Genomic DNA, 16,439 nt, shown 5'->3' with positions numbered 1-16,439 from the left:
ATAACATTTTGAAAGGGATACACATGCATAAATTCCAATGCACGTAGGCCCAGATTGTATGCTCAATTTCTGCTTTGTATCTGGGATATTGATCAGACTGTTCAGGCCTACCCATATTGGAATTTAAATGCCTGGACTTGCTAAAACATTTTTACCCAGGGATGTCTAGTGGGGCAGATGCTTCAGGAGGAAAAGTGTGCTATCACTTCCTCACCACACTTTGGAAAGGGTATCCATCAAACAGGGCTATTAATGTAATGAGACTATACTTTCTTGGGCCGAGCATGAATTGTTCCTGGCCTCTATCCCCTTCTTCCTTTCCTGTCTTCTACTTTTACAAACATTTCTCCTCTAAATTCAGCTCCATGTATTTTTTTCTCACAATGTTGTTCACAATTTTACTTGTATGGCTGTTTTGCTGTATGTATCAGGGATGTGCTTGAGTCACTGAGCCCAAATTGCAAGTTGAGAGCCTGATCCTGAGGTCTGTGGTGTGGCTGCGCGCCACGGACCTCAGTTGCAAATGTACTGTAAGGCACATTTGCGGGGCTTACCGCCGGGCTCCCGCCGGAGCTAACCCAGCTCCAGCCAGCTGAGCCAGCGCATGGTGGGCGCCCAGGTTCTGTGGCTTGGCGGTCTCCCAGACCGCCGGGCTGCAGAATGGGAGATGGGGTTGTGGTCGGGGTCATAGGGGAGGGGGGAGATGAGGCCGGGGGCGTGGGGGAGGCGTGTCAGGGGGAGGGGGAGAGGCAGGTCCCAAGAGCCTTGTTTCTGTCCAGGCACCTTGCCAGAGCACCTTTACTTTAGCGGTGACCAAACGGTCACCGCTAAAGTGAGTAGCCCCATTGCGGGGCTGCTTCCCTTACTCGGGGGAAGGGGACAAACATAGCGCGGGAGGCGCAGGATCCGGTGGGAGCCCTCCGTGGAGCTGCCGGGTCCTGGAGCTCCAGGCAGCTCAGGATTGGGCTGCCCGTTCCTCGACTCAACTTGCAAGTCATAACACATGGCCGTCATGACTCTACTTGTGAAAATTTTGAGTGTTTCATGTTGATTTCAAGAAACAAGTCTCGTGCAGCCCCTCAAAAAACTCATTTTCTGTTGGTTTTGATATGGCTTACTTTAATATTTATTTCAATTTTAATAAACACTTATATTTTCATTATGAATGAAAAACCATTACTTATGGATGGTATTTCCGGTTACTTGAATCTTGTATCCCATTGCAAAAATAAATGAAAATGTTTTGCTGCAGAAAAAATAACATGGTCAGAATACAGTATATATATTTATTTCATGTGCATAATTTATTTATCCTACATTCAAGATTTCCATATAATTTGGACTTCTTTGACAGGAATTGGGGTAGAAGAGTAGGAGAGGTATGAGGATGTCCAATGGGGTCAGATTACTGCAGCTATAGCTTGTGACACCCAAAGGCCAAACTACATGTGATCAGGGCTCCTCTGTGGATCAGAACCATTGTGAGGTTTTGAGGGCTTTAGCACTACCCCCAGTCATATTTTCAGACTGCTGGGTCTGGCTGCTACTGATTCAGGAACAATGGAGCCCATTGGCGCTACTAAGGCATTAAATGTCACATATTGGTTGGCTCCGGTATTGACACCCCATTCCATTCTCACTAGAAACACTTCCAATCCTTGTTGTTTGCCCTTCTCTTGCTACACCACCATCTTGGCCCAGTAAGTTCACACCTCAGAGCTTCACTCACTTATGTTGTGTCATTTCGTTTCCCCTTGCAATGACAGAAAACAGCCATTGGGACAGAAAAAGCAAATGGTGAACTTAAACCAAAGAACCGTCGTCGATGGGGCCATATTAGTGGAACATTGAAAGGTTCAGAAGATTGGGAGGACTTAGAAGTTGGTGATGTTAACCCTTCCCCTACCAGAACTGATTTTAAAAACAAAAGACAGGATGATGAAGCTCTCTGTAGGCAAGTTTGTTTGTGTTTGTATATGTGTATTTAATTGTTCTTATCTCAGCACTTTCATAATTTGTGCACCCCGACATCTGCACCCCTGTCGTAATAATATTTACTTGGGAATAAAGTTGTACTCCTGTGCAGGCTTACTAGGGAGTAACACAGTTGTGTTGAACTAAATGAGATTTGCTTCTAAATAAGCATTCTTAGAATTGCACTGTGCACATCTTACTAATTTTAATAGAACTTTGTTTCCAATTTTAATTCTTGGTGTTTTCACACACAAGGCTTAAATCAGCTTTCACATAAACTTTACAGTCATTGATTGGTATACATTGGCTACAGTGTAGATTATGTTTAAACCACCCCCCTCTCTGCTTACATGTGGAGTGAATGGCACAAAACACCCACAAATACATCCTGTGTGAAAATGCATTTAGTGCTTGACCTGCAATCCAGCACAGTTAAGCTACATAGATCCCATTAAGGTCATGAATTAAAGTAGCTTAAGCATGCAGGATTGTAGGCAGTAGTCAAATCCCATGTATATTTATTGAAAATAAATCCCACTGACTCCCAGGTAATGGTGTATGGGGTTGTAGTTTGATAACCCAATCCTATAGTGTTTGCTTAGACATAAGTACCACTTTGTTCAGTGATTTTAATGGTCTCCTCCACCCAAGTAAGTGTGCTTTGGATTGCAGCCTTGGTCAATAATGCTCCCCTTCCTCTCCCAGAACAAGAATTCACAGGTAAGAATTCCATTTTTTCTCTTCCCATCTTCTTGGCTCTGTGTATTGTGTATCTTCCTCTGTCAAACTCAGATGACTAAAAAGTTTAGTGGATAATGTCTTTCCATATTTGACTATTGAAGCACACCACGCATGTCTACATTTGCACTGAGCTTGTCTGAATTTGACTGCTGCTTCCTGGGAAAGACACGAAACTTTTTTTGTTCCTTACTTCTCAAGCAAACAAGCAAGCGTGCTAGTGTTTATGGCAGTGAGCATGAGGGAGGAATGTGTCATGAAATATATATATGACTAGTTTGTGAATCTCTGTTGCAGATTTGAGAGTATCTTGGATCTGAAACCTTCAGCCTGCATAGGGACTGGCAATAGTGCACCCTCCTACCTTCGTCAGGACACACCAACATTACAGATATCTGCAGCCAAACAGCATTACTTGAAACATTCTAGGTATTTACCTGGTTAGTAAAAAAATTTTTTACTAAATTTTTCTATACTTCTGCAAACTGATATTTAAAAACAGAACATATTGGAGGCTAATATTTATTACTAAATTGGGTTAGAACAACTAACAAGCTATCTTGTTAAGCTAGATAGCAGGGCTTAAGCTAGATAGCAGGGCAGGAGGTCTGGTCTAGAGGGTAGAGGCTTCTTTAGCCCGAAGATAACATCTGAAGGTTGCCAGTTTGAGAAAACCGGCAGCTCTGTGAATGGCGAGTCCTTGAAGCAGCTGACAAACTGAGCTGAGTTATTCCACCTGCTCTTTTGGTGTGAGCGAAGAAGCGTCTTGGCTGCCCTTCAAGTGAGAGATGAAGGACCTACTTGTCAGCCAGCGTGGGAGGCAACTGGGGGCCAGAAGTGAGACCAGACCATGAAAGATCCATCTGAAATGTTGTGCGGTTCTTGCAAGATAGAACCTTTCTGTTGTTGTAAAAATTCCCTCAGAGTTATAGAGATAGCCTGCCTATGTGAACCATCTTGAATAAAGTCAGAGGAGTAATCCCATGACCAGAAAGGCGGTATATACGTAACTACCATTATTATTATCATCATCATCATCATCATCATCTGCAGTTGGTTCTAATGTCTAGAACTGCACCTGTCTTGTTACATTTGTATCCAGTCTTTCCTGGAAGGACTTCTGAGAAGCTTTTTTGCCTCACAACTAGCCTTTGAAGGTTAGATGAGGAAACAGTGAATTACTCAGGACTACTCTGTTAGTTTCATCCATTCATTAGGAGTTTGACCCTGGATTTCCTATCTCTACCTGAGGGCAAGTGAGAGGAAGGCCTTTTACATTTGTTGGAGGCTGCAGATAAGTCAGGCTGCAGAGTTCAGGACATTTAGCACAGCCTGACCTTTGTGGCGCACAGATTTTGCCAGCAGTTTACCAGAGCATTAAAATGGTGGGTAGAAGCCATGCAAATTATTACTAAGTAGCAGTACAAGTCTATTAAATATTGTACGTATTCTATATATTAGTAAAGCTAAAGTGTTCTTGCAGCATATTAATGGCAACCCTTATTTCTTATCCTAGGATTAAGCACAAGGAATAATTCAGTCTCCAGTTCAAGCAAAGATACCCCATCTAATCCATGGCCCAATTCTGGTTTGCCTGGAAAGACACCAGCAGTAACAGGAGGGATCACCAGGCTGAACTCCAGTAAGAAACAGTATTGAAACATTTTGAACACTGCTTCCACTTACTAAATTAAAATGGAATAATTGGAGAAATCTTTGATGCTGCAATCCTAACCACACTTTCCTGAGAGTAAGCCCCATTGAACAAAATAGGACTTACTTCTGAGTAGACCTGGTTAGGATTGTGTCCTAAAACTTTCAGTTTGCACTGGCTTCATTTCAAACATCTCTGAATGTTTGATCTCCCAGTCATTGGGGGAAATAAAGTCCAAAAAAGAATAGAGATGGCTGGTATCTTCAGGCCATTGGTCTGCTTTTTCAGTGTCATTTATATTTCTGGGCCTAACAGTCCAGGATGTATCCTAACGACAAGAACTGTAAAATACCTTGTTGATTTCCAAGAAACAGTACAATTCTAACAGCCCAATCCTAAGCTGCTCCGGAGCCACAAGATACAGAGGCGCTGAAATGGCTACTGCTGTATCCTACAGGGCCAGAACAGCCACCGGAGTCTCCTCAAAAGAAACATTGGTTCTTTTACACTGTGTTGAACTTCACTAGCCACAAAGGGTCTCCTTGGAGCTGCACTCACTATTTAGCAGGTGCAAAACCAAGGAGGCCAATGTCGGGTGGCTCAGCTCAGGAGGGGGCATAGGATTCAGCAGCACTGTCCCTGCCTTCCCATGTCCTCCCAACACCCCAAAAAGCCCCCCGCTACCTGGCAAGGATACCCACCACCCAGTGCTCCTCCTGGGTGTCTTTCTAGTGCAGAGGCTCAGCGCCGGCTGGTACTGTGTCTCTTCTGGCGCTGGGTGTTTCCCACTGGCAGTATAGTGCCTTAAGGCATTTCTACAACACCCAGTGCCGACAATGCAGCTGGAGCAACAGCCCATTAGGATTGGACTCTAATTTATGTTTATGATATGTTTGCCATAGATTTTTGAGTTCTACCCACTCAGGATGTTACCATGATACTAAATCTTTTCTTATTTCATAGTCAACGAACAGGAATACATGATTGGTTTATATGTCAAAAGTGAGATTGGGGAGTTGGTTAACAATTTAATTTAACTGACAGAAGGAAGTACTGTCTTTGAAGCTTTATAATTTAGAGTGCCCAATTCATATACAATAGCTGGATTAAGAATTAATGGGTGTTTACTTTAACCTAGTCACTGCAGAGGAAATGCAGAGTGCCTGGTAAGCATTTGTGCTGACCCACTACATCAGTCTCATTGTTTTTCTTTTCAGGTCACACAGGATCAAGTGGGCTGACAGGTGCTTATATTCCTTCATTTCTGAAAAAAGAGGTTGGCTCTGCTGGCCAGAGAGCTCAGTTAGCATCAATTATTGATCCATCTCCTACAGACCTATCTTCTCGTAAGCTCCGTTTTGTTTTGAAAATGTTACAGTAATGTGTTGTACAACTGCCGCTGCACTAGAATTTAAGATAGTTCTAGATAGTTCTTTGTTTTGGGACTTCCTGTAATGCACAGATGTTAGGCTTCAGCTTGTGCTCATCTGCATCCTGTTTTTTTGACAAAAAAGAAACTAGCTTGAGCAATTGACTTCTGACTCTTGATGGTCAGAAGTCCTAGGTCTTGTCTACAGTGCCCAATCAAAAGCACAAACAGAAGAGCCTTTAGCCGCTCATATTTCAAAGTAGATTCACTTCAAAGTGTTTGGCTGATACCAAAACATGAACCAATATTTTCTTTAACAGAATGCTGCAATGAAGAATTGTTCTCTAATTTCATATTTGTGACCTAGGCCCAGAATTCATTATCCATTTTAGAAATATGCATATCATATTTCTAGTCCTTCAGACTGCGTTTGTGGGAAATTTTTTTTAAAAATGCATATTTTATACAGGTTCCAAAATGAAGGTTGCTTTGAAATATGATTTTGAATTTTTAAAAATATTGACCTTTTGCTCAATACAGACTTTTTCGTAGCCCTTTGCAAAGCCCAAACCAATGACTCATTCCTGGTCATCCCAGTGAAACAATTTCCCTGTCCTATTTTCTTCCATTGTGGAGGTAGAGGGAAAGCCTTACAATCATATGACAGATTGAAGACACCTCAATCATTTCTACCCTCAAACAGTGTCTTCATACATTTTAGCTTAGTACATTGCCTGTTTTTTCAGACTTCTCATAAGCATTAAACTCTTCAAATTATAGTCACATGGATCTGTACAGAAAACAGTGAATTGGATAAATTTGTGAGTTAATGGAATTTGATTGAATGAACTTAAGAGTACTATACTGCATGTAAGGAACCAGTGTGTGTGAATATGTGTTAATTCAAAAGTGGGAAATTTGATTCTAAACCCTTTTTGGATCCATTGGCGAAGCCACCAATTGAATACAGCCATCTGAATATAACCTCTGCTCCTTTCTCTTCTCCTTGCACTTTTATCTTATTCATTTGCAGAACACACTTCTCTAAAGGCTGTCAGACCTCATATTGGGAGACCGTCATTTCATATACCTATGAAAAGCACACCTGGGCTGGTGCCACGCCCACCTCCTGTTCAACCAGTCCATGGACGAATTGACTGGTCTTCAAAATATGGCGCTCACCGGTGAAGTCTTGCACATGTTTCATGAACAATGACCAGCAATCAGACCATCTCTGATAACATCTTTTAAGCTTGCAGCCTATCAATCCTTCTCTTCTATGACCAAGACTGTTTAAGGAGTTTATTTTTAGGTTGTATGTATTTGAATGCAATCTTGTACCATTTTGGTATTGTTTTTATTATGATGGGAGCAATTATTTTCATAGGACCAGTAACACATTTGTATATCAGGTTGGGGGGGGGGCATTTTTATATGATGAACTTCAAAATTAACATTTTTAAAGAAAACTATTTTTCCTTTTGGGGGGATCACCTTTTATACAAGTGAATAAATGTAGCAAATTGATGCATTATTTAATGTAATTAAGGTACATTTAGAAGGAAGAAAATTACATTTCCCAAATATGCTTTGATGTTAAGTTCTGAGCATAGCATGTTGGGCATATAAGCAATGAGCTTTGTATCCAGAACTGACTTATTATGTTGGCATCCTTCAGTCTCAGAAGACTATGGTATCGCGCTCTGAATGGTGATTCAGGAACAGAGTGTCCTCTCCAGTGCGCGAAGCCTGGGTAAAGTAGGTATGGAGGATAGGCTGTAAATGCAGCAAATCCCCCCTCTCCACATCGCTGAAATGGTCCAATGGAAAGGCAGAAGCCAATACGGTTGGTTCCAGCAGCATCACAGGAGTTGCCAGAACATGACTGTGTTCAGCCATGAACTGGCTCAGGGACTCCAGCTCCGGATTTTGACTCCTGAAGCCTTTTCCATAACTGGGTGGAGCCACAAGGCAGTGGAGGTTTGGGATCAGAGTTTTCCTTCTCTCAGATGAGCTGCCTTCCCAGGCTGACGAGTCCCATCTACCCGGTGGTTGTTTAGTCACCTCTTACGACAAGTACAGCCAAACTGAGGGCCTATTCTTATCCCCCAGCCCCCAGGGGTTTGACTTCATGATTTAATGGCCATGTACTGGTGATTTTTTTGTTGCAGCAAATCATAAAAATAAGTTGGGCATGAACTTCATGCCCTTCACATGGTCAAAAAATAAGGCCAGTTCATCAGCAGAGTCAAGTGGTAAAGCTTTTTTCTCAATTGCAGCACTGTAGGCTACAAGTGTATGACCAGGGCCATCCCTAGAAGGGTGTGGTGCCTAGGGTATTGCTGTGTATGTGTGTGAAATAAGGCATAAGAAATAAGTTCTTAAGGGCCCAATCATATCCAGTTTTCCAGAGCTGGTGCAGCTGTGCCAGTGGGGCGTGCACTGCATCCTATGGTGGAGAGGCATTTACAGAAGTCTCCTCAAGGTATGGGAACATTTGTTCCCTTACCTTGGGGATGCATTGTGGTTGCATTGGTGCTGGAAAGTTGGATAGGATTGGGTCCTAAATTAATTAAGATTTATTATTTACCCCAAAATTCAAATTAACAATAAACTTGAGCTCATTAAGTCCCCAATAAAAACACTCGCTCCTTTACTTACATTTAAATATATTCAAATAACTGGGTAATATAAAGGCCAATAAATGGACAAAAAAACTACCAAAAATTGAAATATAAAATACCAATTAGAGCACTCTAAATTAAATTAAATGTGCTTCCAAAAAAGTGAGGATTCCCCCTCCTCTCTCTCTATTTAAATATATGTTAAATATGTATTGCCTTTATGAAGTGGCAGATAGCAAGCACCTGAAGGAGAGAAAGAAGGAAGGAGGGAAAAAAACAAAACATCAGTGAGGAAGCAAAGCAGAAAAAAACGGGGAAGAGTGTAATATGACAGGTTTCCTGAAGCACTCATATGATGTATGCAACATAGTATTTTAAAAGCAGCAATTTCCATAAATCTCTACAATAGCCAGGAAATTGCAATACCCTGCATCCTCCCCAAGCATGCAGAATTTTGTGTGTAACCTCTTAGGAGAGATTTCTCTCTCATTTGGTAAATATAAGATCAGAGGAGACTGCATGCAACAGGTCTTCAGTCTGTGGCAGTCCTTGATGCATACTGACATGTAAAGGGCATAAGAAGTGGCAGATTATGAGATCATTGTTTTTAACAGAGGGCAAAACTCTGCTGCTTTCCTTGTCTAAAGGCTCAATCCTAAACCCACTTACCTGGGAGTAAGTCCCATTGGAAAAAATGGGACTTACTTCTGAGTAGACATGTGTAGGATTGTCCCTTCTCTCTGCCTCTGCCCAGCCTTCAGCACTTGCTACAGAAGCATGTGCAGACCAGCTCCAGCCTTTCCCTTCGCTTCAAACTACTGCCTCTTGTTCTGAAGTGGTTTCTCACCACAGTACTTACTTGTAGCAGTGGCATATGGAGACAAGAAGTGAGGTGCAGCACTCCATGCCCCCCCCAAGTGCAAGGCCCATGGCAGCCATCAGTTGCCCTACCCAAGCAATGGGCCTAGGTATAACAATATGTTGGAGCACTTTCCCATGGCTGGAACAAAACAAAACCCATCACTCTCCTTGCATGCAGAAAATAAATTTGGAGGGCAAAGGGTTCAGCTAACCCTTGTCTCTGCTATGCTGTGTGCAGTCATTTCCCCCTCATCACAGAGAAACATTAAAACTCTTCCTCTTGAGTCTGAGTTGATACTGTCCCAGACAGGTGTTACCATTTGACTCTGCAGTTTCTAACAACTGGTAAAGATGATGATGTGCAGCAGCTGTAGTGTGTAAGCAGGCCCTTGTCCTCGCCATGTGCCACTTCATACTTGTGGCTTCTTTTCAAGATGAAAACAAAACTAGCTGCAAATGAAGGGATCCTGGTTGGGTTGTGGGGCATTTTGTAGAGAAGCAAGGTCCTCGGAGGATATTTAAAGCAATATTAAGTGTGACAAAGCTGGTAGGCACAGATGAATACCAGCAGCAAAGCGAAAGAGTTGTTGTATTCTGCCTGGCTGTTCCCTTCTCCAGTGCAATGTAGCAGCTTCTGCATGTTGGCATAAAATCATACCCTTCACAAAACACTAAGTTTATCTTCAAGAATGAGTTAACATGAGATTATTTTTACAGTGTAAGTTTAGAATTGAATTCCGGAGCTTCTAGAACACTGGGCCAAACCTTAGTAGAAGTCAGTAAGACTGACATTTAAAGATGGAAGCTCTAAAATGGAATGGAAACTGTCCAATTCTGTTTTTAAAGGAAAACAGCCAGGTTTGGCATTTGTGAAATTGTGTGCAAACTGCCATTTCCGATCAACAGTTAGAAAATTCCACCTCATTTATTTCATAAAGGGGGGTGTAATGTATTTCACTGGCAGAGAAGTCTCAAAATGTTCTCTTCTCAGGGAGAATCAGTGACCACCACCACCCACCCACCCCACCCCACCCCACCCCCACACTGGCAGAGGCTTTTCAGTCTGCAAAGCTCAATAGGCTTCAGGGTAGAATTTTCTCCCTTTTTCTTGTTTCCAAGACATTTCTCTTATAGTAGGAATAATTCTATGACTTGAACCATGTGCTACCATTGTTTCCTCTTCTCTATAAGACAGAAGACATTAGCTGGAAACAAAAAATAGAAGTTCACTTTTTTAGCAGGGATTCAGATGAATAGCAGATAACTTTGGTGCCACTTCCTCCAGACATTGCTCTTTAAATTTCCAGTTAAAGCAGAAGAAAAGGCTGCACATTCCATATGAGGTCTTGCAGTTCATCCTTTCCTTATGGCCTCCGTGGCACATTTAGATGTCTGTTTGCCGCAATTGTTGAAAGGAGGGACAACACAACCACAGCACAGTCATTGGGCTGGCAGGCCTGCATCCCTGCAACACAGTCCAGGGTAAGAAGTGGCAACTATGGTGACTAAGCCTTTTTGTTTTTAAGCATGGCAATCATGTACAAGCTCACCAGCTTCTGGCAAAATTTAGGAAGTGAGATTTTTTTTTTGAAAGGTGATGACTTGTCTTCAAGATGTTACAGTATTACAGTTGGTAAATGAATAGTAACAAACTCTCACCTGACCGTGCTCTCAGAAGAATGCCATTTGTTGTCCAGTTAGACCCACTTAATGGATTATTGTGGAAAGCATGTGGTCTAAAGCAATTTCTCAGTCTCTAGCTATAGAAATGTGATCAACAGCAACAACTGCACTATCTCTATCCTATGCTTGGCCAATATTTGGGGGGGGGGGCATTGAAGCACAGACTATGACATGACAACCTCCAGTGGAGCCTGGGCAGAGCATTACTGTCAGTTCTACTGCAGTCCTCCCTAGCTCTTAATGTATAATAAGACTGATGAAGTAGTAACAAGATAAATTTGAGGTATTTTAAATTCTGCAGTGACAATACAATTTTCAGAAAGTATTTGTCAGTTAGATAAAATAATTTTGTGTGTGAATGACAGCGATGGGGCGCCAACCCACCAATCTGATGCTTGAAGTGACTGTATCAGTTTTACTCATGAATGGCTGGCTCTGTGATCGAGGGGCTCGCTCTCAGAGAAGTATGCCTAGGATTGCACTGCACGCATCTTTTGAACTCAGCCAACCTGATTTCTGATGAGATATGCTTAGGATCATAACGTACAGAAGAATTCACTGTTGTTGGGGGAAATTAACTTAGTTCATTGATTAAATTTAAGAGAAGTGTCTCAATTAATTTACAGTGTCACAAAATGTTGCCATGATTTTTCACCTGGAACACCTCAAACTGAAGTCCATCCTAATGCTTTCAATTCTTCTTTTATTGTTCTGTGTATTTCAAGTAGACAAAATATTCCGAATTCCCTAAATGGCCAGTACCATAAAAAGAGTCTTACTTCTACTTGGTAACTTCTGCCAAAACCATTTATAAAACAGCGCATAAATTGTCTTGATTCGTGCCATTTATACAAATCACAAGCAGTATCGTACACAAGCAGTATTTTATAAAAATCCACATCTCTGCAAAGCTTGCCATGACCTAAGTATTCTTCTTAGCAATTTCTGTTATATCTTTTTTTTTTGGGGGGGGGGGGGGACTGCTTGTTTATTTTCAGTGCTGCAAAGTAGCAAGCTTGGAGCTGAAAAGCATGAAAGTCAGATATTCTTATCTATTTTAGGTGAGATACATCATTTCTGTATTAAAAATTTAATTTTTTAAAAAAACAATCCTCTGCATTGACAGAACTGACAGAAATGTCTTCATTCCACTTCTAAATTTGGTTTTCCTAAATCTATAAAGAAGCTGCAGTCCTTTTAGTAAGGAGTAAGTTCCATTGAACATTCTCTGAGTGAATATACTTAGGGTCAAGTTGTTGCTCTGGAGCAGCTTCCTACATTGAGTAGTACACCAGACTACCCAGCTGTACACAGGTGAGGTTTTGTGGGTTTTTATTGGTCTATCATTTCAGATAACAAATGTCAATCGCCACATTATGCAAATACCACAAATCTGCAACAGTTTTAGATTATTGTAGCCAAAGAAGGCTTCAACGTTGTTGTTGGGTTTTTTTTTTTAAAGTATGTCCTGTAACTGACAAAAGTTTGTATAAAAAATGTGTTCAAAGTTAAATGTAAGGCAACAGGTATCACTGGGGATTGAAAACCCAGCATGTTTTCTACTTTGGTTTTATTGTGGATTTTAAAGCAAAAAATCCTTTTATGTCATAAGAGGCTCCTTCCTACATTAATAAAGTGGTTTGAAAAGTACTAATTACTTCTGATTTCACTTGTCTGATTACACGGCACAGTGTTCTTCCTCTTGCTCTATACCAGGGGTGCCCAAACCCCAGCCCTGGGGCCTCATGCGGCCCTTGAGGCCTTTCAATGCGGCCCTCAGGAAGCCCCCAGTCTCCAATGAGCCTCTGGCCCTCCGGAGATTTGTTGAAGCCCGCCCTGGCCCAACGCAACTGCTTGCAGCGTGAGGGCGACTGTTTGACCTCTCACATGAGCTGTGGGATGTCGGCTTCCTCCACTTCTTGCTATTTCATGTCTGTGATGCAATAGCAGCAGCAAAGGAAAGGCCAGCCTTGCTTTGTGCAAGGCCTTTTATAGGCCTTGAGCTATTGCAAGACCTTCATTCATTCATATAAGTTTGTCTTTAATATATTCATTTATGTAAACTTATGTAAATTTATTCAAATTTTAAATGTAAATTAATTCTTTTTTTCCCCAGGCCCCCCCCCCCGACACAGTGTCAGAGAACTGATGTGGCCCTCCAGCCAAAAACTTTGGACACCACTGCTCTATACCATTGACTTCATATTTCACACTTTGAAATGGATCTTTTAGCTCTTAACTAATAAAAAGATGATTTAATCAGCACTTTTAATTATGCCATTGAAGTGCAAGGGACTTTTGAACTGGAAGGCATTTAGGAATGAGTTCCAAGGAAGGTCCAATTTACACTACCAGTTGATTTACTGTAGCTAGTAATGCAGCCAAGTTGTTGGAAAAAAATTTAGCTTCATACTTTCAAGCAAGGGTGACATTGGAGGACAGACAGGTTGGGCAGCAGCCAGGTGTTCACAGGCATCAGAGAGTCTTCCTAGGCAGGCTGATTACAGGCTGATTCTTCCAGTAACAGGGGCACTAGTGGCATGAATCAGGAAATAGACTTTTGTCACTTCTGCACTGCCCAGCACTGCACCCCAATTATCAACAGGAGCATCCCTGTAGTAGGAGGCCCCTGTAGTAAGAGGCCCCTGTAGTAAAGGGGGGACATCCAGTTTCTCTTACACACTGAGAGTGGGAGGGGGAGGACCTGCTGCCGCCGCCACAACTACTGCCATGGATCATAATATGTGTATACATACTAGTAAACAAAGAGTGAAGTTGGTCTGATAAACGTGGGCTAATTTTTTTTTCCTTTTACACCAGTACAAATAAAAGACTCAAAAGACACTGAAACACATGCTTACTAGGTGATAAATCCCAGTGAGCTTACATACAAGTAAATCTTGCATCAAGTATGCAATCTTTTGCATTATTAGTGTCCTGTATGTGTGCTCCTTTTTCTTACACCTAATATGTCAGATGCTGTACGCATTTGAAGAAGTTCCTGCCAAGCCTTTTATAATAAAGCACAAAAGGGATAATTGTCATCCCTTTTTAAAAGTACCATCAAGTGGCATTAATAATAGTATTTTCCCTATCTTGCACATATTCCCTATCTTGCATTCAGGGTAAATACAAACTTGGTTAATCTGAAACACTTTTTCTTCTTTAAAAGCCCATTGTTATAGCTATGTGATCTTTCACACACACTTTTAAATGTATTTTTACAAGGAGCTAGGCATCTAGAAATCTGCATGATCTTGACAGCAAACATACTTTGTAATAAATAATACTGACTGATAATTTGATAAGTCTTGTCCAGTTCCTTTTTCAATAGTCACATTTTTAACAGTGGGCTATGGATGGCATTTATGAGTATTTAAAGCATGCAAATGCAGAATGTGCTACTAGGCAGAAGAATCGAGCTCTGTTTAGGCAGCTTTGTTATGTGTTGGTGTCTCCTGGGTGACCAAACGTTCTCTTTTTCCAGGACATGTCCTCTTTTTAGCCTTATTCCCTGGAAAAGCACTTAAATGTCCTCCCTGCCAGCAGCGCATAGAGCTTCTTGTAATTAATAAATTATATGTAATAAATTATATGCAATAAAGTTTTAAATTTAATAATAAGTAATATAGTGTTTCAGTTAACCCCATGAACACAATATATGAGTGTGTTTAGCTTTCATTTTGTCCTGTCCTGTCCTGTCCTACATTTTTCTTGCATGTCCTACATTTTGCCATGTCGTCTTTTGCGGTTATGACATCTGATCACCCTGAGCGGTTTGACCATAAAATCTTGGCTTGCCAACTCTTTTCACAGAGGAAAAATGAAAAAAGAAAAAACAAGATCACAATCCCAGAAGGTGATGTAAATAAGCTCCTGAAGTTACAGAAAAGCATGCTCCTACTTCTATTTGCAAGCACCACCAGACAGCACCTCTGATGAGTGTGGTAGTACTGGTTGAGAAACATACTAACAAGGTTTGATGCAAAAAGAATGGCAAACTGCCACATGCAGCGCCTCACTTGGATGTGTCTGGAGTCTTGGAAGCTTGACTACCCTACGTTCTCCTACAAATGGACCTTGAGCTTGTTTGGAGGTTCTAGCAGGGGAGCGCAGCTATCGTATACCCTTGACCGAAGAACGGTACACTCCTTCTATCTGGGAGGCCATCCTCTTCCACCGAGCGCGCAGCTTCGGGAGGGACGCACATGGAGCGGTGAGGGAGGAAGGGGACACCCGCCTAGCCAGCCAGATCAGCCGAATCAACCCTGGCGATCAATGGGGTGACAGATGTCGCAGCCAGATCGCCCTCACATCCAAGGAAACAGTGGGGCTCATAACTATATAAAGCACTCTGAAAGCGATTGCATGCAAGGTAGGGTGAGACCCCAAGTGCTCTGCCTAAATGGCCTCGATTTCTTACTAAGAGAAAACCATATCATTCACAGCAAAAAAAGTGATTCTTTGCAATAGAAACACCATTTCACCCCCCTCAGATTGTGCTCCCAAAAGGCTTTGGGCTAAATGCAAATTAGGCGCTCTCCTACTGGCCGGTTGGCTCTGCTCCTCCACGCCCTCTTCAGCTGTTCCAAATAAGAGAGGAGGAGTTGCCTCTTCAAAGTTAGCCGGGCGCAGAGCGGGTTGCACGCGTGCGCAGATGTCTCGAGCAGTCGTGCGTTCGGCTTGTGAGTCTCGGCAGCGTTCGGAGCCTAGAACGGAGCGGGCGGGGCTGTTTGTTCTCTCTTAGAGCGAGCGAGTCAGTGGTTGTGAGTGAGTGAGTGAGTGAGTGAGTGAGTGAGTGTTAAATGGCCATACGTTCTGCTCTCATCAGCTGCCTGCCCATTCCTGACTTTCAGACAATGCAAGGCCAAACTGTACTGTTTTTTTTTCTGTTGCTTTCAGTGCACATCTACTTGTGAAAAGGCTGTATATGACAAAGGCTTATATGTGCATGTGGATGAGTCTGTATAGCACAAAGGTATTGGAGGAGGAGCGAAAAGAAGGGTATTCGCAAGAGGAGCGAAGGGCATTGGGCAACCTTGGATTGAGCCACCACTGCCTTCAACAATCCCTTCTGAATTTTTCTGTCGGGATAAGTTCTCCAGAAAAATTATGGTGAAAGGCACTTTTTGCAAAAGTGGGGCTTTGAGCATGCATAAGAGTATTTATGCTCTTATATATTAAGAACTTGTTAGTGCACTGAATGAAAAGAGACCTTCCTTGCTATAGTAAGCAATTTAGGGCCCAATCCTATCTGATTTTCCAGTGCTGGTGCAACTGTGCCAATGGGGTGTGCACTGTCTTTCCTACAGTGTCTTTCCTACTGGTTCTTGCTGGTGCTCTGTAATTTTTATTTTATTTTTTAGATTGTGAGCCCTTTTGTGACAGGGCGCCATTGAGCTATTTGATTTTCTTTGTGAATTTGTTGAGAAGTGGTACATAACAGTGAATACATGCTAGGGATTCCAGCACGTTCCAGGACTGTGTTGTTTGGAACTTTGTCCTGCCAGGTGATGCCGAGGATGCGTTGGAGGCA

General features: G+C 42.1%; 1 protein-coding gene across 1 annotated transcript in view; it reads left to right on the top strand.

Annotated features, from left to right (window-relative positions):
* Positions 1–11,848, top strand: part of CILK1 (ciliogenesis associated kinase 1) — a 30,229-nt gene extending 18,381 nt beyond the window's left edge. Inside the window, exons 11-15 of the mRNA XM_066612394.1 lie at positions 1,767–1,954; positions 3,010–3,152; positions 4,229–4,354; positions 5,584–5,712; positions 6,769–11,848. Of these exons, the coding sequence (XP_066468491.1) occupies positions 1,767–1,954; positions 3,010–3,152; positions 4,229–4,354; positions 5,584–5,712; positions 6,769–6,923 (741 nt within the window). The 3' untranslated portion in view covers positions 6,924–11,848. The remainder of the gene's footprint in view (positions 1–1,766; positions 1,955–3,009; positions 3,153–4,228; positions 4,355–5,583; positions 5,713–6,768) is intronic.
* The last annotated feature ends 4,591 nt before the right edge of the window (positions 11,849–16,439 follow it).

The sequence above is a fragment of the Tiliqua scincoides genome, chromosome 1 (genome assembly GCF_035046505.1).
Source record: "Tiliqua scincoides isolate rTilSci1 chromosome 1, rTilSci1.hap2, whole genome shotgun sequence".
Lineage (NCBI taxonomy): Eukaryota > Metazoa > Chordata > Lepidosauria > Squamata > Scincidae > Tiliqua > Tiliqua scincoides.
Note: the sequence above shows the minus strand (reverse complement) of the source record. Positions and strands in the feature narration are given on the sequence as shown.